This window comes from Labrus bergylta, chromosome 12 (assembly GCF_963930695.1).
Source record: "Labrus bergylta chromosome 12, fLabBer1.1, whole genome shotgun sequence".
Taxonomy (NCBI): Eukaryota; Metazoa; Chordata; class Actinopteri; order Labriformes; family Labridae; genus Labrus; species Labrus bergylta.
The window spans coordinates 19,540,161-19,567,288 of NC_089206.1; the positions used below are offsets into that span (position 1 = coordinate 19,540,161).

The window sequence follows — 27,128 nt, forward strand, 5'->3', positions numbered from 1 at the left end:
TGAATAATGACTCATCTTTATTTTCATCTAAAAAAAAGAGGGATATATATTTACATCTTTTTGCACGTTTGAGTGACATTATTTTGGGATCCAGTTTGTAACACTGTCAGAATGATACAGAACAGAATGATGGAAAAAGCATTTCTTAATCAACCTTTTAAGCAATGTTTTTGCTTATCTTATAACCTTCAGTCCTGAACCTCCTTTTAATTCAGTTTGATATGGAGATAGAATTCAAAGTTTGAAATGTTTCTGTCATAACCGGGGGCTGCATTTGTTTCTCCTGAAGCATAAACACTGCATTTTCCTCCTGAAAATCAAAGAATATTGTAAACCTTTACACAAACCTCAGGTTTGCTTTGAAACACAAGACATAAAACGAACCTGAAAATTGCTGTGAAATCCTACGTTTTATGTACAATTATTAAACATTTATTCATTATATCAAAAACAAAGAATCACTTTTAGAAACTTCTCACAACTAGTGTTATTAGAATGGAACTATACAACAAAATGTTTGTTTTTGGCTTTCAGATTCATTTTAAAGTGTTGAGAGGCAGTAAAACACAAACATTGGATTTCCTCATATTCCCTTTATATTTTTTGAGCCAAATATACATTAGCAGCAGTTTGGATTTAAATATTAACATTGTGCTGTTGTGTTTGCACACAGTGGCTAGTCCAGAGGTCCCTACAGTTTGTTCTAGGCTTCCTATGCATTACATAGGCCAATACACATTTGACCATTTCCTGTTTCAACACATTTGTCTTTCCCTAAGTACTTAGTAGCCATTTCTTTCAGTAGCTTCCATGCCTGATATCTACTTTATCATGGCCACTGATTAATAAAGACCAAGCAAAGGAACACCACCTGACCTGGGAGCTTGATAGTGATCTTTATATTACTGCTCCCAAAGGAAACCAGACAATGAAAAGGCATTTTCAGTTGTTAGGGCACATTGAAATGACCATGCAATGGCTAAATGTGCTTTGTATGAGTGATTCATTATAGACAAATTGAAATAACAGGGTCTGTAAAACAGAATGAGCACCTCCCTCTTTTCTATGGCTGGCTTATTTAATGTATGTAAGGATATGTGAGCTTTGATTTACACTGATGTACAAAATGGTGAATAACACAGGCTTCAATACAAAGACAAAGACTTAAAAACATTGGGGACAACAACAACTGGAGCATGTTGGGATTTGACTTGATCAAGCCCACCGGCCTTTACATGTCAGGAAAGAGGACATCAGCAGATTTCACAGTTTGTTCGTCGGATACTTTCATTATTAAGATACCAGACAACTTCACAAAGGTGTCAATGGTGTTATTTTCTTGGTGGAACCACTGTGATCACTGTTAGATTCCAGTATACCTGGCCCTCAAGAAAGGGAAATAAAATCAAGCTTTACAGCGGTTTCAGTTTATTGAGACAATATTAGTGCACTCAAACCACTTTTTCTTTTTTAAATACCATAAATTAGGAATAAAACAAGGAACAATATAAAACAAGCAAGGAAAAAAAGTGCATGTGAACCATGGTATACACCAAATAGCCTCATACTGTAGTTGACAACCTTTTTTTCATTGTTGTTTGTGTGTCTTTTTGTCTACCTATATGGATATGGGTGGTTTATTTTAACAGGTCTAGTTTGGTAGGATATGTAGTGTCTTTTGGGGTCAGGGGTGAGATCCAGGCTGCTTCCCTGAGATGCTTTTAACAGAGGAGTTATGAGCCTACATACATGGATGTCACAACATGACAACATTTTAGGGTTTGCTTTTGTTCAAAGCTGTTAATTATTCCAAGTGAAATAATGTATCCCAGTGTACCATTCCTTTGTGTTAATAGTTTTATGGAAAGGTATACGAGGTAATAAACAGGAAACCCATAAGCGAAAAGCTCTTGGCCATTTAAATCCCTGGATTTTTTTTCCTTTCTTTTCAAAGGAAAGAAAAGTAACATTCTATCCAAAGAGACTGCAAAAATAGAGTTTTCATTTTTTATTTGAACATCATGCCAACATGTTTTTGTGGGTTAAGATACTCGTTTTTTTTATTATCAAAAACTAGGTTAAAACAATAAAGAGTAAAATCTAAAATTCCTAAACAAATCCTGAAATATTAGCACCAAATTGCAGATACAACCCTTCAATGTTGCAGCTCTGTACAAACAAGTTTGTCACCAATAACTTTGTAAAATTTCTATGTTGGTAGTTATTTCAGCCAGTCCAGTTTAAGCATCTGGACACTAGCATTCACTGGAGCTCATCTGCTACCTAAATATTTACAAAAGAAAAAGGTAAAAAAAACAAAAACAATTACACACAACTACCCTTTTAAATCTTAGGACATAAAGGGAAGGAACACCTGGTACAACATGGGCCATTGGGGAACAACAACGGATTCTGGCTGATATGTTTTGTACTTTTGAATATCTTAAGCTATCCTATTAGTGGAGCAGATAAGTGCTACAATCTTTCAATTTGTGATACAAGCGTGAAAATTCGCATGAGCAGTCTCCATGGGTCACTTGACAAGAAAATTGTCCGAGACATTTGAAATTTCATGATGGCGGTCATTTTTCAAGATGGCCGACACCTTAGTGGAGCAGTTAAGTGATATAATGGTTTATTTGGTGATACAAGCATGAAAATTGGCATGAGCAGTCTCTGTGGGTCACTTGACAATAAGCTACCCACAGCTACTTGAAATTTCAAGATGGCGGCCTTTTTTCAGGATGACTGCCGCCCGCCATGTGGATCTTTAAATGATACATTTTCTCATAGAAATGTATTGGGTTCCTCAAAAGGCTCTGTCAAGAGAGGTTGTTTGACTGTGTTTTGTCTGACTCCTCACCCATGACCTGTCCAGTTTGGTAAAACCTGTGAGGAGTTGCCTCCCACCGGCATAGCTCTCAGGGTTCACTACGGTACCCACCCCCCCTTTCCAGGTAACAGTCACAAGGGAGGTTCTATTTTTTTTTTAAACTAACAACCATTCAATTTGTCAAATACATACTAAGGGGTGGGAAAACAAAAAATAAGATTAATAAATTAGCACAGTTGTGGTGCTGAACGGACAGTGCTCCAAAAATAATAATTGAGCAATGGCTACCACTGAATGACAATAAGTACAGATCCAGAGGCAACACACAGCCCTCCTCCTCACAGCCACGGAACCATGACAAACAGAAAGTATCTCAAACAATACTAAGGAACTAAACTGAAAATGTGCTTCACTGTTAGATAGGCTGGTGTCAAAGTAAAATATGATGCACCTATGTGGCGAGGGGAAGCCGAGCCATAGGCCTACACCTGAAAACACAGAGGACAACGGGGAATAACTCTGGCAAAAGAAACATGCAAATAGGTTCTAGCAGGGGCAACTACATAGGCATGTGCAACTGAGTCCATATCTGATGCACTTGCACCTTCCACATGCCTTGGTGCACCCACATTTGGTCAACTCCCAACAACTCTCGGCAATACGTGGAAGTGGAGTCCAGAACACTCGTGCTCTCTGTTGAATAAACTCGGCTGAATGAGTTTTTCCTTGGTGTCCTGCTGACAAATGAAACATCTGTCCCAGTTAGTTTTCTCAACTGTTATGATGGCTTCTGCCATGTCTGCAGCAAATGCATAGGCAGAGGCCGAGGGTTTATCCGTTTACCACCTTTTACCAAGCACTTTGATGTATGGGATACAACTAAGTTCATGCCTTAACCCTACACTTAGCCCAATCGTTCATCCAATGCCATTTATATCCCGTGCGATCTGTACACCATCCGGTTGACTAAAACCCCATTAACCTTGGCTCGGCTCTCCCGCGCTGGCACAACCTGTCAATTCAGGTGCGGCTATCTAACTGTTTTGGGGTCAATTAGACAGCATTTGGGATACTAACTTTCAATTAGCTGACATTGAACCCCACTCTGAGGTTAACAGCAGTGATATATCACCAGTGTGCCCTGGTAGTGCAGATATTCACTCTTGTCTAATCTATGATCAACAAATCAACACAACTGTATTTTGATGCGTTAAAAAGTTGTTCTTTAGCATGATCTAAAACATATAAAATAAAATGACACCAAATCATCCTTAATGAAAAAACCCAATACATTTCAATGAGAAAAATTATCTTTTTTTTGAAAATATAAATTGTGGCTAGGAGTGTTTTCTTGTCAAGCAACCCTTAGAGACTGCTCAGACCAATTTTCATGCTTGTATCACCAACTAAATGATTTCTTAAGCCTAACTGCTCCACTAAGGTGGTGGCCATCTTGAAATTTCAAGTATCTGAAAGATTCTGACAAAAATAAGCACTTAGCCGCTCCACTATATGGCAGTGAGAAGTCACTGTTCTGAGGTATATTTTGTTCGCAAGTGTAGACGCAGCTTTCACACTCTGTCTCAAGTTTCCTAAATGTAATCTGAGCGAGAAACAAAATGCATCTGTTAATCATAAAGTGCTAGACATTGAGTGAATTTTTAAAAAGCAGCAGACTGCTGCTGCTGGTAAGGCTAGTCAGACAACCTATATAAGAATGTAAAGAAATAAAATCAAATAATGGCACTCAAACAGTTTATATTTCAAGTTGTGACTGAAAGAAAATAAGAGCTATTTGTTATTTCTACTTTTTTGCTCATGTAAGGGCAGTTTTACTTAATTTAACATTAGCCTGCTTCATTCACAGTGTACAACAAATCAGTTTAAGACCAGTGTTAGCATCCAGGATGATATTCAGGTGTTATGGTGCTGGAATTTGTTTTTTTTCTTATATTCTTATTAAAGGCTTTATATGCGATTTTTCATACTTAAATATAATAGAAATCAAGTATATCCTCTGAAAATAACTCTGAGTAAAGACTGTCTACAATGGGTATAACACCCGAGTCCCACTGTCTGTGATGTTTTCCAAGTTATATCTTCAGTTTGTTTACATCGTCGGGACGGCCGGCTGACTCCTCCCCTCGCAAATAAAAGTTGTTTAACTGAGGGACTAGAGAAAAGAAGAATAACATACTGTACTCACTGCTTAACTGTGTTTCTAGATCACGCTCATTTCGGGCAAAGATACGAGCATAATAAAGATCGCTAGCATTAGCATGCTAACACAACAATGCACCGCAAGTTGTTTTGGTTTCATGATGGTGCTCAAGGGCGACATCTGCTGGACCAAAAAAAAAAAAAAATCGCATATAAAGCCTTTAACGCACAAAAATAAAAAAATAAGAATGGCACCACAACATCATTCTCTTTTCACTGTCAGTGAATAAGCTCTAGAAACTTCAAATCAGCTCTAGCAACTTCAAATCAGCTCAATCAAGCCAATGTGCATTTTATTAGTGAAGTTGTAGCCCCACAAATTCACAATCTGTTTCATTGAGATCACAACATATGACAGGCATGACAGGTGCACTTAATTTCTACATTGGAACTGACAGTGTAGTGTGCTTGGCGCAAGGGTGTTTTGTTTTCCAATCCAAACAACTTTATCTAGAAAAAACAGCAACACTTCATCTTGCCTCTCATCAACCACCAAACGTAGCTGTAGTCTCAGCAGGAAAACCTCTTTTTTACTGGATGCATTAGTTTTTTTTAAATTATGTATGCATGTTAAAAGGGTAAAAATATGGCAGGTTGTAGCCTTTATGGGAATCCCACACCCACACCTAAAAGCGAGGCTGTTTGGCAGTGTTCTTATTTAGTGTATTCTAACACTTGGCACCATGCTGAAGTGTAAGCTATGTTTAGATGGTGTGGTTTGCAGTTTTCGAAAAAGACATGCAAAGCGAGGAGAATCAGGGGAGCAGCCTCAGATCTTTTAATTTCTAATTAGTAAGTAGGGGAATGTTTATGTTTATACCTCTGTGGCTGTGTGTTTCTCTGCTCTTGATTTCCATTTAACTTCCTATGATTTAAAAGTTTGTACTGATATGCGTTTTTCAAAGGAATGTTTGTTATCATGCGTACAGGGAGTGTGTATGTGTTGTGTATCTGTGTTGTTTTGTGTGTAATTAAGATGCATAATATCATTCAGTCAATAACTTGATCTCGTTGGCGAGGAGGGTGTTGAAGTTGTAGGCTGGATCAGGAAGGTCAGAGAGATTAGGCAAGGTTGGGGCAGTGGACTGGCGGGGCGAGGACTGGGAGGGCTCGGTCAGCTCCGGGTCACTCTCGCTGGAAGTAGAACCCACACTCATGTTGCAGACGGCCTCAGGTAGGGAGCCTCCACCACTGGGCACAGAACACACCTCGTGCTCGCTACTGGTCTCGCTGGTGCTCGAAACAACAGACAGCAGGGACATCTTACGGGTCAGGCGGCTGGGGAGCATTGAGAGGGCAAAGTCTGCGACGATGCCCGCCACATCCATGCCACAGGCTTGGTCAAAGGCGATGAAGCCCACATTGGCATTCGCCTCGCAAACCACAAATGAGCCATCATTGAGCTGCAGGAGGTCAATGCCACACACATCCATGCCGAGGATGTTGGACACTTCTATGGCAAGCTGCTTGCCCTGCTCGCTCAGTGGGCACATCATACCTACTCCACCTAAAAATCCAGACAGACATCAAAATGGTTAATACCTACTACATTCTGTCATTCATTTCACCATCTAGACTGTCCAAGAGTGTAATTATATCTAACGAGAAATTGTACTATCATAGAAATATTTTTGGGGCATTTTGCTAGTGTCAATATTTAGTATCACAGAATCAGTGCAAATATTCACAAAATCTGTTACATAAAGAATAATCTGATGACTGACGTCATAAGCCCCTTTTTCGACCAGTGGAACTATCCCCCAGAACTAGGGACCAACCTAACCAAAAGCTCCAAACCCCCGAGCTGCTTACGCTCGAGTTCATCATGCTACTTGAGCAGTAGTCAGAAGAAAAGTTTTTGTTTTGGCATGGCTATTAACAGGACTTATTGTGCAATTCCACCAGAGGAACCAGGGTCTAAATTTTGTTTTGGGGTAAAAGAGATCTACCCCTTAAAAAGACCTTGCTAGGGGGGTAGTACTTTCTAAAGGTCCAGGTACTTTGGAGGCCAGGGATTGCAGCCCCTGCTGAATATCTCTGATTGGTCAGGCACAGGCACAGCAGGGATTTAGATCACCTGCAGTGTTTAAAAGCTATAGTTTAGTTTCAATGAGTACACTGAAACAAAACTAACCCCCCTGTGTTTGCATGCAACTTTCTTTCTCCCATGATGATACAGTACTGAAATTAGCCAAACTAATGGCAATAAACCTTGATCTTAATCTCAATCGTAGTTGTTGGTTATTTCATTTAAAGATACATGTAACGAGTGCTTTTAGATTTCTGTAATTGGAAAAGGATACTGAATTTGAAAAGTAACTAGACACACGACTAGTTACCGCAAATATTAGTGAAGTTACAGTAATGCGTTACATTTACAGTTTTATTTCTTGTTGTATGGTAAAATATCCCACTGTTCTGGTTATAGTCTGTTCTGGTTATAAGGGCATTTTCTGCAAACCAAAATGTTTCAGACAAAAAGGGAAACATTATGAAATAAGATCTTTACAAATAACATAGCACAAGGGTATATGTTAACTATGACCAAATATATAATGGTTATAAGGTAATTAAAAATATCTTAAAAAAGCAAACAACAAGTTTGGGGAAACTGTTAAATGAACAAGCTTGTACTGAAGTCACCCTGAAGAAATCAACTGACTGCAATCCAGCAGACATATTTTTCGTGTCAGAGCTAGGAATGGGCACAGAGAATCAGAATTGTTTGGTACTAGTACGTGATTGGTCACTACTGAAAGTACTGTTAAGCTCATGCACAAATGGTGCTCCTATCTGTATTTACATAATACAACTTATTTAATGCAGGGCTTTCCATAAGTACGGATGTTGGCCAAACTGTGGACTAGTCACTTACCGTAATTACAACCACCTTCTTTTATTCTGTTGTCAGTCTAATAAATTGGATTAACAAGTTGAGATACGTTTTTGCTGTACATTTTAGAAGCATGCACCACTGCCAATTTTTGGGGAGGCTTGCCTTGCTCCCTTTATGAACTCCTTTTTCTCTCCCAGATTTCTCCAATAAAGCAAGTAAACCACAATAGTTGGTCCTGCTGCATGCAGGATCCGTCTACAACCCTGTTCCCCTGGTTATCCGCCACCCCTCCCCTTCCCCCCCACAGCTACCACACAGGTGACAGTGAGTGACAAAACATTCGTGGAATTAATGGATTAATTAGTTGCTTGACTGAGTAAACTTTTTTTAAACTTAAGAGTTAAAAAAAAAAGTAAGATGTGTTTACTGTCTAACTATTAGAAAGAGCTCATGAAGGACGAGCGAGTGTGCCATTACACACAGAGACATGAAACAGACACTCAAATCAATCACCTGTTCTATTGTAACTTAGTGTACCAGAGAAGAGTGTGATCTACACTGCAGCCTGTAGTCTCTGTTAACAGAATGATGCTTTCAAAACAGCTGCAACGTGCGATGAGTGCACATTGATGTCTTTGCGCCCGCTTGTCACCCTCACTGTTTATTATAAACAAAAAAAACGGTCATGTGTGTGAATTTTCATTGTGAGGTTTGAGGCTGTTGAAGTAATAAATGTTCTAATAATGAAATGTTAATACCAAGTATTACTAACAGTAATTGAAAGTCCCGAAGATTCAAATTAATTAATTAAATAGGAATTTGCGCAGCACCTGTTATGATGTCATCATATAGAATGACTTTTCTCAACTGAAAATAGTCAGCATGTCATTCAGAGAGAGCGCAGGGGACACAGATGTACACGGTAGGGGTGCAGAAATGCAAAATTTTCTCTAATCGATTACTCTTCCCATTGTTAAAGCGAGTACTTGAGTAATCGTTTTTTAGTTCTTTTTTTTTCTGTGATTCTTTTCCCCCACAGGAGGCCCCGCCCCCAACTATGACACGATGCCGACTGTAACTATTGATTAATTTTAATCTTTGGGATTTTAATAATTGTTAGTAAGAGGCCTTTGTATTAACGTTCAAATATGAAATTTCTTACTTCAACAGACAGCAAACCTCAAATAAATATTCACACAGACGTATCTTATGACTGTTTTAACACTTCATTATAATTAGAGCATTGAGTGTGGCGAGCGGACGTGCAGACATCAATGCACTCATCGCACGCTGAAGCTGTTTTGACAGCAACATTCAGTTAGGAAAGACTACAGTCTGCAGTGTAGAGCACACTTTACTCTGGTAAATGAAGTTACAATAGAACAGGTGAACAATTTAAGTATCTGTCTGTTTCATCTTTCTCCTCTGTGCGTAATGACACACTCGCTCCATCTCGCTCGTCCGTCCGCTATGAGCTATTTCTCCCTATAAGGTTGTTCCATTTTGTAGTTATTAAAAGAATAATCATCTAAAATTCCAAAATAAAGGAAAACATCTAGTTATGCTGTTCTGTCCTGTCCCATTGGTTTGGCAGAGTAAAGCGGTAATTGCAAAGTGAAAGTCCTTCTTTTTCTGTGGACTAAAAAGACAATTTGAACTGAACTTTCATAGATCATATTGCATATTTTGTTTGTTTGGGACTTTTTGTTCATTGTGAATTCATAGGGGGGTTAATTAAAGAGATATTTTTGTTAGGGTAGCAGCGTACGGTTCAACAACGGACGCGTTTCAGCACAGAGCCTTTATCAGCGCTTTGTTTGTCATCTATTTTCTTTTTGCGCTTGTGCACCTTAAGTTTTATTTCTCTTTGTGTGTGCTCCATCTTTTCTGTTTTGAATTAGGCCTATCCTAGAACCCACAACGCAACAAGAAACATTTACAAAAATGTGGACTACAAAACGATTATTGATTAAAAGATTTTTGTAACCGATTATGATTTAATGTACTGGGTACCCAAGTACTCGTTTGCACCCCTAGTACACGGTGATTCTACGCAGTTCTATAGTTGATTTTGAGCGATCATTGTGAACACAGTGCCAGAGGCTCTGTGAATTTTTATGTACTGCGTGACTTTTTTTTGTCTCCTCCTGCCCCGCCATAACAGTATGGCTACTCTCTCTGCTCCGGAACCTCAGGATTTACAAATTAACCTCTGAGCACAATCGACAACAGCATAACGCTGCCCGCATTGATTCCAATGTGAATCACAGAAGTTTTAGATTGCAAAAAAAAAAAAGAACTACATAATGATTACTCTAGTACTCGCTTTAACAATATAGCGTTTTTTGTTGGCAGAGAAGCGCCAGATGTGCGCCCGGAAGCGTTTGTGCTCCGAGAAGAAAAGCGCTGAACGTAAGTCCTGTCTCTATGACAACAGTTTGTTGACAGTGGCCACTGTATGACCGACACGGCTCCATTATTTTTTACTGCATGTTTTATATTTGAGATTGTTTTTTACCCCAGGAGACACAGAGCACAGAGGATGTGAGTACAAGATATGATCCATAGGGGGCTAAATATGGGGAATATCATACAATTTGAAAAGAGCGCCCTTGATATCAACAGCGCCTTTCTGAAAAGTTGAACGGCTGCACAAAAATGGCAGAGCGCTTGTAAAAAAAAAGACGCTGGGCATGGATAAATATTAGCAAAATAACTATTTTCTGCTCCTAATAATACTCAACTAATGCCTCTTCAACCTGTGGAGTATCATTCATACAAGCAGGGTTGGGAGTAACTGGTTACTTAGTAAAGTGTAATGTGTCTATTATGTAATAGTATCCATAATTCAGTTATTTAGTGTATGTCTTCCTACCGAGAGAGCAGTTGCTCTGCATACGGCCATCAGTGGAGCAGCGTAGCATTGAGCCTATGACGCGGCCACCAACCAGAACAACCCGCACATCCCGGCCATGTGACTCTTTGACATACTCCTGAAACAGGTAAGGGGTGTCATGGCGGATCAAGTGGCACAGGTCTGTCAGGTGGTGTTTGTCCCGGGCCAGGAACACAGCCTTGCCTTGGAGAGGGAGGAAAGGAGACGTTAGATGAAGAAAGGGAGTAAAAAATAGCAAGTTTCAGGTTAAATAGACCTCTTTTTCTTACATTAAAAACATATTTTTGAAATGTGTGAAATTGCTCAAGCGGTTGGATAACTTTAACAGTGTCCTGACAAGTAGCTGCCTTTGCTGACCAAGCCCCGTGTCAGTTCCCAATTCCCATATAATGAAAAGGACACTCCTCTTAGCAGCCACAGAACTGCTTCTCACAGAGCATAGAAGACGCCTGTTTTAATTAGCACGTCTTAGCTGCCTCTCCTAGTTGTCAAGTTAGATGATCCTGTTCCTTCACAGGGAAAAAAACGTGCTCTTACTCTAAGTGATGAACAGTGTAAGATGACAGGGCAATCCTTTGGTAACATCTTTTACTTGATGAAAATGGACTGTAGCCAGTACCATGTAGCACTTTACAAGTAAAAAAAAAACAAGAAAATAAATGCCAAATTTGTCCTGTGACTCATTGGGACACATGGCCTTAATTACTTTGTATGGTATTGAAACTTAATTTGGACAATTCCCTTGAAAGAGTGCATGAAATAACAATGTGACAATTAGTACAGACCCCCTACTACCAGTGATTCAGGATACTTTGTAATGGCCTATGTATTTGTTCACATGCCTTTTGTATGGTCATTAGAAGGAATGCATGCTGGACTTTGGCCAATGTTAGTGTTCAATCACAGAGGGAAGGAAAGTAGCCCCTGAGATGCACTCCATAAAAAAAAAGGTCAAGTCTTTGACCAACGGTTGCTTTCCCTAACAATACATGTTGAAGAACACCACTAGTCAAGGTCTATTGTTATTTCTTAGTTTCTTTTTTAACACAATGCCAAGCCAGGCAAGTATCAATAACTATGGATAGGCTAATGGGTGCTTAGACACTGGGACTTATCTCTTGGAAGCATTATTGACAAAGCTAAAAGTTCCACACACCCCCCTGTCAATTTAGGCACAATGGGTAAACAATTTGTAAACTAAAAGCAAAATTATTAGCATAGTAGACACACATCTGCTTTGTTTTGTGTTTCCTACATCACCACAGACCTAATTATTTAACACTCTGTCAGTGAATTTTATATAAGGGTGGAACAGGCTGGTATTAGGTGAGTGCAGTGTACATGTCTTTGAGTGGGGGTGTAGGCTTGTGACAGCAATATCTACACGGTTGGTCTTACCTCTGTGGCCACGTGCATTCTTCACCACCACAGGGTAGCCTAGCGGCTCCGCCTCGTCAATCATTTTACGGAAGTTGTCATGTCCTCCTGGAAAATGCCAATGCACACAAACACAAATCAAACACACAAACAAGTACCCAAATGTTTAAAAATTTTCCTTGTTTTGATGGCATGGTTCACACATTACAGACGACTGAGCAGCATGGGGGAGGAACTGTAGCCTGTTGCCTTGGCAACTGAAGTGACTCAAAACAGCAAGGCTGTAGGAGTGTTGTCCCAGGCTTTTACATATCTTGCGTTTCTAAGTCATTGGATTGAAAAAGAGCAGCCGCTGAGTTATGCATTAATGCAAAGAAGCTGATCATATCTGACAAGGATTCAGACTGGCAGCTTTTAGCCACAAATGTGCTTCAGGTTCTCTGCCTTGGCTTCAGAAGTGATTGAAAAATGTGTCAGAAATATTGAAAAATGGAGGAGAAAATAACATCTTTCCATATTCTGTCTCCACTGCACTTCCCCGTGTCTCTCTTTCTCTGTGTCTCCCTGCATGGTCCTTTATGGTATTCAGTCAAGGGAACAGATGTGAACTGGCCTGTCACATGGCTTTTTTCAGACACCGAGATTCACATGTGTTTTCACTGAGAGGGAGAAAAAAAAGAGGGAGCTAAGGAAGGCAAGGAGGGAACAGCAAATGTGGGTCTGACCACGTCACAAGCTGCTGTAGAGGTCAGGAGGGAGGGAATGGTATCCTTTATTTTCAAAAAACATGAGGGGGCAGAGGGCGGGGCCATGGGGAGGGGGTGGGGGGTTTGTTACATAAGCTCTACAGCCGCTCTGCATGCATCGCCTGGCCTACTGTGCAGAGAGACGAATGGAATGTAGGCCAAAAACCCTCGCCGCTTTCTTTTCTCCTTTCCCTCTATCTGAATCTTTTTCTCTCTGCTTTCTGCTAAAAACAGATGGATAGGTTTTATGTTGATTGTCAGCACTTGTATTGTCTAATCAAACCAAGACACTACAACAAATTAAGAGCAGTTTGGCTTTTGCTGCAAGATACATCCTTGCCTTGGTGAAAATGAAATGATTAAATATATGTGATTTGGTGATTGAAATGTAAACCAGTTATTCCATATGTTCTCAGTAGCAGTCTATATAAAAAAAACATGTGTTAACTAGGGGCCTGTGTCCTCAGACAGCATTCTTGCGCTGGCAGCGCCTGTTTTCAAAACGCCCTTGTGTCCGCTGTTTTTTTGTCGCTGCGCTTACATCTACCCAGTTGACAGAATTTCATCTTTTAGAATACCACACTCGTCGATGTCACTTCTCCCTCACAAACAAATTCAAAACCAAGAAGGGACGGGACTTCGGATATGTCAACAACAAAGCAGGAGGAGATGCCAGTTTGTCTGTTCCTTTCGAGGTTACAATTTAATGCAGCAGGACTTGAACAGCCAGAATGTGAAAATGTATTTTGTGTGCATAAAAAAGCCAGTTCACATAAATACTGACTTACTGATTATTTAAAATGAGAACTGTTAAGTATTTATTTACCGTAAGAGAAAGTGTCAGGAAGAGGCACGCCGTGGCCGGCCAGCTCCTGGAAGGTCCAGAACTTGTTGACACAGTTGAGTATGGCCTGGGGTCTGTTGATCAGCCGACAGCCCATCTTTTCAAGGTGGCGAAGCACAGTGATGTCACTGTCTGACTGCACCCAGGGTGTGGGAACCCGTACTACCACCACTTGTGGGTAAGAGGTTACCAATTCCTGATCAACTCGCAGACCTGGAGGGTAATGCGGTGAAAGATGGGGGGGGGGGGGGGGGGGGGGGGAGAGAAGAATTCATTAATTTTTGAAAGGGCCACTCATTTGCTTTTTAACAAATCATCACACATTTGGGACTGACCCTCAGACGTAAAAATTATTCTTACTTGTTTGTGATGTTTCATTGTCATCACATCCTAAACATAGGAGACTTTAAGACCTTGTAAGACATTGTGAAATGTAGGTAAAATTTGGATACCATTATGTACTGGTGAAGAAGTGTACTACTTCTATGGAGTATGTTAGTGCATTATGCTCTCCATTCATTTCTGACTGAGAACCGGTCTATTTACAGGACAAGGCAGAGACAGTTTGCTCTGATGTTGGTGGTGTTAAGCTATGAATTTTCAACCTGACCAACTTTTCATGCTGATATAATTAATATGCCGCTCATATCTGTATACAGTGCTCCCCTGCATTGCTGCCACTTCTTATGGTTCATTACTTTCTAAACCTTTGAATGAGAAAGAAATATCCCTCTCCTTCTGTAGGGCAGTGGACTGAGGAGAGTAGTCTGGAACCCAAAGGTTGCATATCTTGAATTTAATCAAACATGAACACAAATCAGAGCAAACAGTAAGACTGAATACATCATATTGTACCTACACAACTTCCTAACCCTTTTAGATGAAAAAATAGGTATTAAAACCTTTTTTCACGGTAAGTCTTTCTATATTTCGGGATATTTCTGACTTCCTTCTACTCTGTAATTCCTTAAATTAAAGGGCAATATTTATTTTATCAAGTCAAAGTAGACGATAATTGCCATCTAGGGACTGTTATGTGAATTTCATCATGTTTGTTCTTTGCAAAGTCAAACGAAGTCACAGAGACAATGGTTTCAATGTATCAGTCTAACAGTAAGTTAATTATTTAAGTGTGAGCTATGGAAACAAAACATGCTACCTCAACATATCTGAATAGGTCACCGCCTATTCAGTTCAGCACAGGATGTATAAACCATGGACATACTTGACTAAGATAAGCTGTTCGGCTTGAAAAGCTGACGTTAAATAGCATACAGTTACTGTTCTAGAACGCTAAAATGCTGGCAGATTTAAACATTAACCAGCTATCTCCAATCTCTATCAATAGCTATCTATATATGCTAAAGAAAACAAAAAATTATGATGATATAAAAGAATATTAGATTGCCCTAACAGATGGCTAATTCATCTGCCATTGCCAAAGATATGGCGGCATGTAACTGGTGACTAGTGCTACTTCTTCACCCTGGATGAGAAGAGGAAACAGAGACAGACTGGGAGATTTCTGAGCATGCGATGCCACCCAACAACTGATCAGTAAGAACAGATTGTGCTACAGAAAAACCTTTGCGTATGTGTGGGTCTGCACATACAATGTATGGGAAAGGGGGATAGGGACACATTTGTCACTAGCACAGCATATCACCTGTACACTGACCTACTGTACAGTTCAGCCATCTTAGAACCTGCATGCTCTCAATAATGACAGCGCCACTGTCTGAGATCATCAAAGGTCGACAAGAAGCTTGACGGCTGCTGCATACAGTACATAATAAGATCAGACCGAAAGCTGTCAGTGTGCTGACAGAGGCACTGTGCTTAACGTAATATGCTAAGGCACAACAGTATACTATTGAAGAGACCAACATTTGTTTTAGGGTCTTTGTGTGCATGAACAAGTAGAGGGAGAAACAGGAGAGAAGCATTCAGCAAAAAAGCCATGTAGCCTAGTCATGTAGCCTTAGTATAGAAAGGGCGGGAGGGAAGTGCTAAATAGAGGAGCATGCAAATAGGAGTATGAAGCCATGAAAAGACTGTGACCTCTCTCTTTTTCTCCTCCTTCTCTTCCTCACAATGTCAGCAAAGATGTAAGAGGATTCACAGTCTCTCTCCGGCCCTATTCAACACTCTAACACAATGATCTGATTGTGTAGCCTCAGAAAGCACAGTGAGTTGTGTTACAGTGAGAAGTGTTAGGGGACGTGGTCTCGTGCTTTTTGACAGACAGTATTTTCTGTTCATGGTGTTCATCTCCATCTCCAGAGGGAACTACACAGACACCAATGAGGCAGCCAAATGAATCAGTCCTATTCATCTGAGCAAGTGTTTATGTGTTCTGCAGTAGGATTCATGTGACCAATGCAAAACCCTAACCCCCCCTAAAAAATTCTGTTTAACAAAAGCAAATTAGGTTTATCTTGACCAGCCTACTACTGTGGGTGTGGCCTGTCATAGTTACCACAGCTGTAACAGTATTGTTTTTAGGGTTAAGCATACTGTATACATATGTCACATTTTCAATCTGCCTGACAAAGCTAAGCGTAACAGACATTCGATGCATACCATTCAGTGTTTCCCCTACCATTATATTAGGGGGGCGGCCCGCCCTAATATAAAAATAAAATAAAATAAAATAAATATATATATATACAGCTCTGGAAAAAATTAAGAGACCACTGCAATTTTTTCTGAAATCAGCATTTCTACATGTATGAAAGCCATTCCATTCCAGTGTCTGTTGAATTCCAACACAAGCACACCTCATTCTACTTAATGAGGTACTGTTTAGGTGATCACCTGATTTTAAATCTTATTAAAAGAGGAAAAGTATAAAAACCACTGCTGTGGTCATCAGTATCCTCTTGCAATAGGACCAGCTGGATGGCAAAAACAGTGCTAGTAGTACCTCAGAAGTAATTGGAGTAAAAAACTATTGATCGTTCCAAAAGAGTTGAAAATAAAAGTTTTGAGTGAGGAAAAGAAGGGTTAAATTCTGGTTTTACTGGCAGAGGGTTACAGTGAGCATCAGCTTGCTTCCATCCTTAAAATTTCCAAGACGGTTGTTCATAAGAACAAGGTCAAGCAGCAGACATTGGGCACAAGAAAGCTACAGACCGGCATAGGGCGAAAATAACTCTCCACTGAACGGAATGACCGTCAACTCATTTGAATGTCACTTAGAAACAGTAGGATGACATCAAGTGACCTACAAAAAAAATGGCAAATGGCAGCTGGGGTGAGGTGCATGGTGAGAACATTTAGAAACAGGCTCCTAGGGGCAGGGCTCAAGTCGTGTAAAGCTAGAAAAAAGCCCTTCATCAATGAGAAGCAAAGAAGAGCCAGGCTGAGGTTTGGCAAAAGACCATAATGATTGGACCATAGAGGACTGGAGTAAGGTCATCTTCTCTGATGAGTCCAATTTTCAGCTCTGCCCAACAACTGGTCGTGTAATGGTTAGACAGAGACCTACAAGCCACAGTGTATCGCACCCACTGTGAAATTTGGTGGAGGATCGGTGACGGACTGGGATTGCTTCAGCAGGGCTGGAATTGGGCAGATGCGTAGGGTGCATGAATCAAGCCACGTACAAGGTTGTCCTGAAAGAAAACTTGCTTCCTTCTGCTCTGACAATGTTCCCCAACTCTGAGGATTGTTTTTTCCAGCAGGACAATGTTCCATGCCACACAGCTAAGTCAATCAAGGTGTGGATGAAGGCCCACCAGACCTGTCATGGCCAGCCCAATCTCCAGACCTGAACCCCATTAAAAACCTCTGGGATGTGATCAAGAGGAAGATGGATGGTCACAAGCCATCAAACAAAGCTGAGCTGCTTGAATTTTTGCACCAGGTGGGGCATAAAGTCACCCAACAGCAATTTGAAAGACTGCTGCAGAGCATGCCAATACGCATGAAAGCTGTGATTGACAATCAGGGTTATTCCTCCAAATATTGATTTCTGAACTCTTCCAAAGTTAAAACATTAGTATTGTGTTGTGTATAAATGAATATGAACTTGTTTTCTTGGCATTATTTAAGGTCTGAAAACACTGCATCTTTTTTGTTATTTTGACCATTTGGCATTTTCTGCAAATAAATGCTCTAAATGACAATATTTTTATTTGGAATTTGGGAGAAATGTTGTCAGTAGTTGATAGAATAAAAAAAAATTGTTAATTTTACTCAACCACATACCTACAAATAGTAAAATCAGAGAAACAGATAATTTTGCTGTGGTCTCTTAATTTTTTCCAGAGCTGTATATATATATATATTTCTAAAGATTTATTTTTGGGCTTTTTGTGCCTTTATTGTAGGGATAGGATAGTGGATTGAGTCGGAAATCAGGGAAATAAGTAATTTAAGGATACCTTTCCGATAGAAAAGGACAGCTGTCATTAAAAGTAACGCATGAACACCAAGATTCCTTAAAGTGTTTGTGTGGGCGTCCGTCTGCCCGCACCCCTCATCCCCCCAAAGCTGTAAACCTAGGGGAAACACTGCCATTGAAACGTCACAAAGCAGGCGATGCAGACATATGCTGTGCTACCTTTTGGCTGTATCCTTTTGGCCCAGAATGCAGTAGATCTGGGGCTGAGGTTCTGTCTATATAAGTGAGAAGGAGCAACAAGTTACATTTTGATCTTTTCTGGTTAGGTTCAGGCAAACAATGTCTCAATGTCAAATTTGTATATGCCAGTACTTATTTGTGGTGTTGCCATATAGATGAAAAAGAAAGGCGAAACATTCCCCACAAAAATTGTCCGATTACGATTTGATAAATACAATCTTCAGGTATAACAGCTGAAATATCAAGTATTTTAAATGTATCGTGTCATTTCAAATATGCGCTTCCTGCTGTTAACACAAACGTTAAGGCATGTGCTGTTGGCCTTCATTGCAACACCAATAAAATGCAAATACATCCTTCTGCTTAAAAAAAATTGCAAATGAGTTACTGCTGTGAATTGACTTATAAGCGGTTGTCCTTTGGCACTCTGTGCTCTCTTTGTTATCTTAAGAATAAACATATTTGTTTTAGAATCATACACAACTGGAGCAGGGCAGTTAGCATGACATGTAATCCTTGCTGGCCCCAGTCTGCACACAATATATATATTGTTTGTGTGTGTATTAATGTGGTAGAGGGTGGGATGCGAGGGACGAGATTTGTGTGACATAAATAAATGGGACATTAATGTACAGGTTTTTATATTTATTTAATTATATATATATTTTTTGTTTTATTTTATGTGTTTTTTCTGTTGTGTCTTGGGATATAAAGGTCAATGTCTCATGTGATCCTGATTTAACTCTTGAAAAGTGTAACTAAGTTAAATGTTACGGTATTATTTTGGTTGATAAAAACTTGTAAGTATGACTGATGGAAAGCATGAAAGCAATAAAAATAATTATAAAAATAAATAAATAAATAATAAAAAAAAAAGAATAAACATGTATTTGTGAATCATTTTTAAAACATTCTAAAATGTGGTAATAAACACCAGCAGCAATCCCATTTGTGACCAAGACCCACCAAAATCTCTGTAATTCATGGCAAAACCTAACATTTTTCTACCTATTAAATCACGGGCAAGAGTTTGTCGATGTAAAATAAGTTAACTTCTATGCCATTCTCTGATCCTCATAGTCTCATTTGTAATTCCCTTGCAGATTTGTGCTTCAACCAAATTAATGATGAGCAATAATACTACAGTAACACCCGTTGTATGTGGATGCTAATATGTCATTTAGTTGGTGATAAATTAAGATACTGAGCCTGCCTTGATTTTCCGTCCTTCTGTTCACTGACACAGGAGTGTTGCATTTAACATCTTTTGGTTAAAGACGTCCCCACAAGCATGCACAACGATACCACATGATCAGACAATCAATTACCAATTCAGTTTAACCATCTCACAGCACAAAAAAATTGGACTTGAATTGTCTCTAGATGGTGAAATGCTGGGTTTGGTTAGCTACAATTCTACAATTCATTGAGCAGACGCTTTTATCCAATGCGACGTACAATTATTACGTCCAATTATGTCCGATCAGGCACATGACCTGACAGGCAACGCACAGAGGCAAAGCACAACATTGACTGCTGTTCTTGAGAGTTCTAATCAGCATAGGAACCATCTTAAAATCATCATTATCAAACAAAACCATAGTCATTATCATCATCAATAATATCAAAACAATCGTCATCATCATCGTTAAGGTCGTAGGTACTCATGAAAGAGCTGGGTCTTTAGCTTTTTCTTAAAAGGTGCAAAGGGACTCTGCAGATCGAATGGAGTTTGGAAGTTCATTCTTGGAAGCGACAGAGTAGAAGGGGATATTTGTAGTTTTGGGAACTTGTTGTGAAGGTTGGAACAGGCGCTTTTCATTGGCAGAGCGTAGTGGGCGGGAGGGAGTGTAGACCTCCATTATAGAGTTTAGGTAAGGGGGAACAGCTATTATTGGTGTTTTGTAAGCAAGCAGCAGAGTTTTAGATTTGAAGCGAGAAGTAAATGGGAGCCAGTTTAGTGTGATGAACAGCAGAGTGACATGAGCTCTTTTGGGCATGGTCTGCAGGAGGTTTGATGGTATTGGGTCTAGAGGACATATTTCTAGCATAGGCTTAGAGACTTTGTCGTCAGTCAGAGGGGAGAATGTGGGGAGTGACACTTTATATGTTGGCGTTTTGTTAGATGACATAAACTACGTAAGGTAAGAACCCCACTTGTGAATTTTGAAGTTTTTACGCGTCCTTAAAAAAGGCGGTCGCTAACAAGTGGCTAAATGAGACTACAGTGGTTGTCGGGACATTAACCGTCATCACGCCGGATACAAACGCTGGGAACTCTTGCTAGTCCGTGATGTCTCCTGTAGATCAAATTTTTGGGTTAAGACAAATATTAGGTCAATAAACAATTTATTAAGCTGCGCTGATATGTTTATCGGAGATCGTCTGAAGCAAAACGGTAGTGACGTCAAAATCATCCGACCGTGGTGTAGTTCCGGGTTGGCCTACAAAAATATGTCATATGGTTTGTTCTCTATAGTCACCGAGGTCAGTGGACTCTTTGGATTTTTGCCATTTTCTCTCTGCTGCCCTGAGCACTACTCATAACAGGCATTCTATGAATATCACTGTAATGTCAAAAAGCAGGCGATGCTGACTAATGCCCCTAACTTTCGGCCCAGAATGCAGTAGGTCTTTTCTGGTTAGGTTCGGGCAAACAATGCCTCAATGTCTTCTGTCATCAGTAAAACATATCTATTTATATCAGACATACATAAATAAATAAAATAAGGTTGTATTACAGTAAGCTGATAATGAGTTAATTGAGTAAATGTATACATCAAACCCCCCCAGAGAATTCTGAGCATCAAATACTTCATTTCCTGCATTCTGGTGAATTTTTATGCAACAATTTGTGCCTTTTCTGAATTAATTTGTGGCGGAAATTTCTTTACTATGTATAGGAAATTATAATTATTTTTGAATTACTATTAATTATTCATAACTTTCTGCATATTCAAAACATTACAGGTGTTTTGGGATGTTTTTTTTAGGAATCATGTACATCTCAAATCAAATCTATTAGAGAATGACACCTTGTTATAGCCTTAGTATCCAAAATTTAAAACTACATAAAAGCCATTGTTATGGCTGACTAACCTTTCACTCACTATTTGGAAAAAATGCGGTAGGATATTGTCTGTGTTTATTGCACTTAAAATCAATTGATAGGCAGGCTATATAAAGATTAATATCATCAAGGCATGTAGATTCATAGCCTGCTGTTTTTATTAAAATGTTGGCAGGCAGAGGACAGAACAATTACACAATGAATAAAACAATAACGTAACTGTTGTGACCCTGCCACTCCACCGCTCTCTGATAATGGGGACGGCTGTGTCTGTGTTGCTTCTTCTGTCACCTGACAAAGTCACAAATCAATCGCCATGAAGAGTGAGAAAACGGTTGGAAACAATGTTTTGCATTCATTAGCGGTAGCCTATGAGGGGGGACTATTTTCCTCAGGTGACTTACACTTTGTTTCGTGAAATATCTTCCAATGTTTTCTTCCACCTTTCTTTTCTTGCCCGACATCCTCGTACATGTGTCGCACACCAACAGTATCGACCTCCCTCTCGTCAACACTGGCAAAGCCTGCAAGCGAAACAACTTCGACAGCCTACAGGAAGCTAAGCCAATCAAAAAACAGACCTGTCTCAAAGTCGTATTTGAGAGGCGGTGCCGAAGTGGGAAAGGATTTAACCCTTTGTGTGCCACATGAGGCGCCTTTTTTTCTTTCCTTCAACCTTAATATTGGTGTGGACATTTCAGCCATCGTTTGAGATTGGTATGGACACGTCCATACGGTCCATACGCAATTCTACGCCTATGGGAAGAGGCTTTCTTAAGCAGAGACAGGTCAAGATTGCATTGTCTATGACAGGTGCGTCTTTTTCTGTTTCCAAAGGATATCCAATGGAGATTTGTTTGTAGCATATGATGCGTTTGGCAGGCAACAAGAGGAAATATAGGCAAAAGCAGTTGTTGTGGATGTCCTGGTTCAGTGGCTTGTTTAATTTCACACGGCTGAACCCATCCCTGCTTGATTTTCAGCTAGTAATCAACAAACGGTGTGACACGTGTCAACTGACCTCTCCTGTTGATGCTCAAAGAATGAAACTTAAGTGCTCAGCCCAAACAAAGCCTGCCAACAACCCAATATCACTCTCCACTCAAAGCAGGTTTCCCCTTCACCCACCTAAGCTGACTAGACCTTCCTAGATTTCAGATCAGAGCTTGTTCTCTGGTTATCTAACGTGAGGGACCATCATTTGCCATTAAAACATAGTGTGGGGTGTGTGTTTGTCTGTGTGTGTGCAGAGTGAAATGTGGAACTCAACCAGACTTGAGAGCACAAAAATGAGCAAAGAACATTAAGAACCTTTGGAGCAGCCGGTTGTTACTTGGGTGTTAAGTGTTATCTGTTTAAAGGCTTTATATGCGATTTATTGATCCAGCAGATGTCGCCCATGAGCACCAGCATGAAACAACAACTTGCAGTGCATTGTTGTGTTAGCATGCTAATGCTAGCAATCTTTATTATGCTCGTATCTTCACACTGCATGTAAATTTACCTGAAATGAGCATGATCTAGAAACACAGTTAAGCAGTGAGTACAGTATGTTATTCTTCTTTTCTCTAGTCCCTCAATTAAACAACTTTTATACACGAGGGGAGGAGTCAGCCGGCCGTCCCAACAATGTAAACAAACTGAAGATAGGACTCGGAAAACTCGGAAAGCATCCAAGACAGTGGGACTCTGGTGTTACACCCATTGTAGACAGTCATGACTCACAGTTATTTTCAGAGGATATACTTGATTTCTAATATTTAAGTGTGAAAAATCGCATATAAACCTTTAAGGGTTATGATTAAACTCTGACCCTAAAATAAATAGGTTTGCAAGGTCTTTTGGTTTGACTTGTTGTTTGGTATCTAATGTTAATAGAAAGCCTTCCTCTATACAAAACAGTTTAAAAAAGGAGAAAGTGTGACAATAGGAACAGAAATAAAACAAGCCCTCAGCTCGTAAAAACTTAAACTTTGTCATTCTCTAGGACTGATGATCATGAAATTGGAAACTATAAAGCTCCAGGATGCATTCTAACCTTCCTTGAATAAGTTCTGGTATCCAAGTCCCTTTTTTATGCCTGTCTCAATTTTAAAATTGTGAGTTGCAATGTATTCATTTTTGGACCATATATTTCCCTAAATTCTGAAGGCGCTTATTTACGTAATTAAATGTGATTGTCAAATATTTAGACTTGTTATTCAAATGCAAAACCTCCAAATATAACCATAACAAGTCGTGAATTATTGTAACCACTAATAGAGGTGGTGAAACACCACAAGGTAATTTTAGATCACATGACTTTGGGATATCATACCGCTTATGTTTCCAATGCAGAAACAATGAGGACTATAAACAGGCACTTATCTCGCCTTAGTCACTGCATGTTAAGAGTTTACTAGGTTACTTTAAATCCCAGAACTGCCTAACTATTTTTGTTTGATTCTAGTAATGTATATTGGGGCCAATCCACATGAAGTTCACAGCTTATTTTATATAGTGATTTATTTTGATAAAGTCAATGCAGTCAAAGTAAACCATGGGGAAACACTGAATGTTATGTACATCAAGACCCATGCCACTAACTAAGCAGCCGGTGTGGCAAGCCTACAGTGGGGTCAATCTGTTTACCTGCTACTTATCTGTGATGACGAGCCAAGGCCAAGAAGACATCGACTGTGTGCAGACTGGGGCCAGCAAGGATTACATGTCATGCTAACTGCCCTGCTCCAGTTGTGTATGATTCTAAGCAACAGGTCTAGACTAGAGTCTACCCACCCATCTGTGTTGTTTTTTCTCTAACTGTTTTAATCTCGTCTTCTAATATATGACAGAACCCTTTTTATTGGGTTATCTTATGTAACAATGGTAGTTAATGTAATGATATTTTCATGTGGCAGGTACAGTGTATAACCCCCCCCCCCCAAAAAAAACAATAACTAAATAACCGTTTAGTTTCCCATATAACCTTTGGCCTATGAAATAACCTATGAAAAAAGTCATGTAATGCCTTCCTCTTTAGTTATCCATTGTTGGTATTTCAAGCCCTATGTTGTGCGTAACAATTTGCCAGAACTTATCTGTATAGAATACCTTTTATAACTGTGTATTGTGTAAGGGAAATGCTGCCCAATCTCACATGTTTTCTTTCCACATCTTCTTCTCAATGTTTGCAAGTGTCAGCCTTCATGCCCATGTATGTGTTAATTGCGACCTACATGCCTCTCATCTGGTGACACGGACCTACTTGACACAGCCTTGACAAATTCCATGTGTGTCTGTTTGTTGAGAATTCCTTTTGTTACCATCACATTACCATTGCCTCTTGTGACAGTGCTGCGATATTCTGTCACTTTCATAGCAGACAGGACACCAATATGATGTTCTGGACAAGAACGAATCAAAATGACAGCAGATGATTTACTGGATATTTGCAATTAATGTAAGTTTGTATAGGCACAGATGAGGTGAAAAAAACCCATCTAAAATTAGTGAATATATGTGTGTGTGTACACTAGTGTAATTTAATGTTTAAAGGCATGAATCTTTCGCTGTGCTATGAAGCATAACATTTTGTTAAGTCAAGTCAAGTTCCCACTTAAAAGAGAGTGATGGGAGTATGTTGTAAATTACTACAACTTCAACTTTAGGTTATCGACTGGTGCAGTACAATCAATGATTTGCCACTTAATATTGTTAACACTCGTTTTTTCTCTTAAAGCTAGCCTTCTGAAGTGTTGACAAAAATATTCCCCTGTCTTTTTTTCAGCTGAATTACCCCTATCGTGCAGGGCATTGTTTGGATTGCAGCGTATTCAGCGAAATTAAACCAAGCATCATCGCTCCTTTCGGTATAAGGCAGTCTAGCTGGAAAGTAGGTTAGGCGGTCACTGCTGTGGTTACACTACGTTTGCACAGACTCGGCTAGCCCTCTCCCTCCCTGCTTTACGGCAGTGGGGTCCCCAAACAATAACCACCTGGCATTAACTCTGCTGAACACGTAGCACTGTCGATCAAAAAAACCAACATTCCCCCACATCGTTTACTAACACAGACTGCGACCACACGTCGGATGTTTCTGTAAACACTTGCCTAATTGTCCCTCGCTGATCGTGAGCACGATTTGATCCATGAGAAGCGAGCGGAATTCAACATCCTCGTCGGCACAGCGCTCCTTTAGTGCGCGGAGGATCTGGACTTGAGGATACTCCTGGCTGATACGCCGGTCGGTCACGAACCAAACTCTTGAACACATTGTGTGTTGGTGGAATCAAGAAGTTGATTTAAAAAAAGATCCGGCTGTTGTTTGAGGCGGCTCGTCACACCGAGTAGACCGGGGGGTCGGTCGGCTGTGATGCGGTTAGCACAGAGATGCTCACACAATGGAGACCTTAGCGGCTAGCGGCAGAAGCAGGCAGTGATGTGGCTGAAAAGAGGACCGCGGTTCAGCCGTCGTCTGGACAAAGCCGGCTAAGATGAATTATCTTCTTTAATCCTCTTCATTTGCAGCCATGTAGTGTTTCCGGGCACGTTTGGATAAAACCAGACCGCGCAAAATCGACAAAAGCGAACCAAAAATAACGGAGTGTTTCCGCGAAGAAACTTCTTCCTTTCCACCGTGGTGCAGTTGTCGGCACTATTTGCCCGCTGCCGGGGCAAACAAAGCTCAGTCTGTGCCTCTTTGTTTCGTCCTCGTGTCGACGCAAAACTATCAATGAAGTTTTCCCGCGACTGCAACGGCTGTGCACCGCTGCAAACCGAGAAGTCTCCGGTGTGTCACAATGGACTGAGCTAGCTCACAAAGACAACTCTGCTCCGTTTGGCTGCTATCCACGAGGTGCTGGTGCTGAAAAGTGCACGCGCTTCGTTTACAACTCCACTTCTAGGCGTGCCCGTGCACGGCGAGTGGCGCCTGCGCCTAAATAATAGGTTTAGAGAAGAGTAAACCAATAGCGACTCGTCAACTTCCCGAGTTGTCCAAACAGGACACGGAAGGTGTGGGAGAACTGTGGCTATCCCGACCAATGAGGGAGGACCAAACGGAACGGGAGGCAGAGCTTGGTGAGCGCGCGCGCACAGAACTGCATTGAACCAGTACGTGGAGTCTGCAGTACGCACGAGACCGCGCACTTTCCTAACCGGTTGAGACCAGACGGTGCAAGGAGGTTTGGCGAATACCGACAGCGCTGTCTCCATGCCGAAGTGGCAGCAAATGAAACAAGGTCATAACAAGCCAAAGACACAATTAATCATCCCATTTTATGGGGAGATTAAAGACTAAGAGCAGTTTGGATTAAAATCCGAGCCTAATAAAAAATACGACTCAGCTACTTGAATAAACAGTCAGTGCTTTTGTTTTGAAGTGCCATTCAGAGCGATGACTGAGAGAAACACTTCCATGTGTTGATGGTGAAAAAATATAGGCTACGAGCGTCCCACTTGTTCTCTACCTCTCTCTGTCTCTTTGATGGTCTATTTGTTGTAACCTAGTCAAACTTGTTTCCACAGACATGGTTCGACTAAAACATTACGACAATATTGTTTTCAGCCAACGACGTTCAGAACTCCACATAACCTACAATAAGCTCCTTGAAACTTTCATTTTTAATATTTTATTCTATTAGTCTGCTTTAAAGTTCTGTTTGTTTATATTGCCTGTTTGCTCTCATATTAGGCTGTGTTTGCCTTTATAGTCTATCCTTGTTTTTATTGTCTGTT

The 27,128-nt window shown here is 40.2% G+C and overlaps 1 protein-coding gene across 1 annotated transcript; it reads right to left on the bottom strand.

The window, feature by feature from the left end:
* On the bottom strand, nucleotides 1–27,128 carry rimkla (ribosomal modification protein rimK-like family member A). Its single transcript, XM_020632305.3, has 5 exons — nucleotides 25,503–27,128; nucleotides 13,735–13,965; nucleotides 12,184–12,270; nucleotides 10,765–10,968; nucleotides 1–6,560 (listed from the first exon to the last, which is right to left on the bottom strand). The coding sequence occupies exons 1-5, from the start codon at nucleotides 25,663–25,665 to the stop codon at nucleotides 6,040–6,042; spliced, it is 1,206 nt and encodes a 401-aa protein (XP_020487961.1). The 5' UTR covers nucleotides 25,666–27,128; the 3' UTR covers nucleotides 1–6,039.

Coding starts and splice junctions, on each gene's coding strand:
- rimkla (XM_020632305.3), bottom strand. CDS start 25,665: ATGTGTTCAAGAGTTTGGTTCGTGACCGACCGGCGTATCAGCCAGGAG. Junction 13,966..25,502: donor GATCAGCGAGGGACAATTAG/GCAAGTGTTTAC, acceptor ATTACCCTCCAG/GTCTGCGAGTTGATCAGGAA. Junction 6,561..10,764: donor GCAGAGCAACTGCTCTCTCG/GTAGGAAGACAT, acceptor CTGGATTTTTAG/GTGGAGTAGGTATGATGTGC.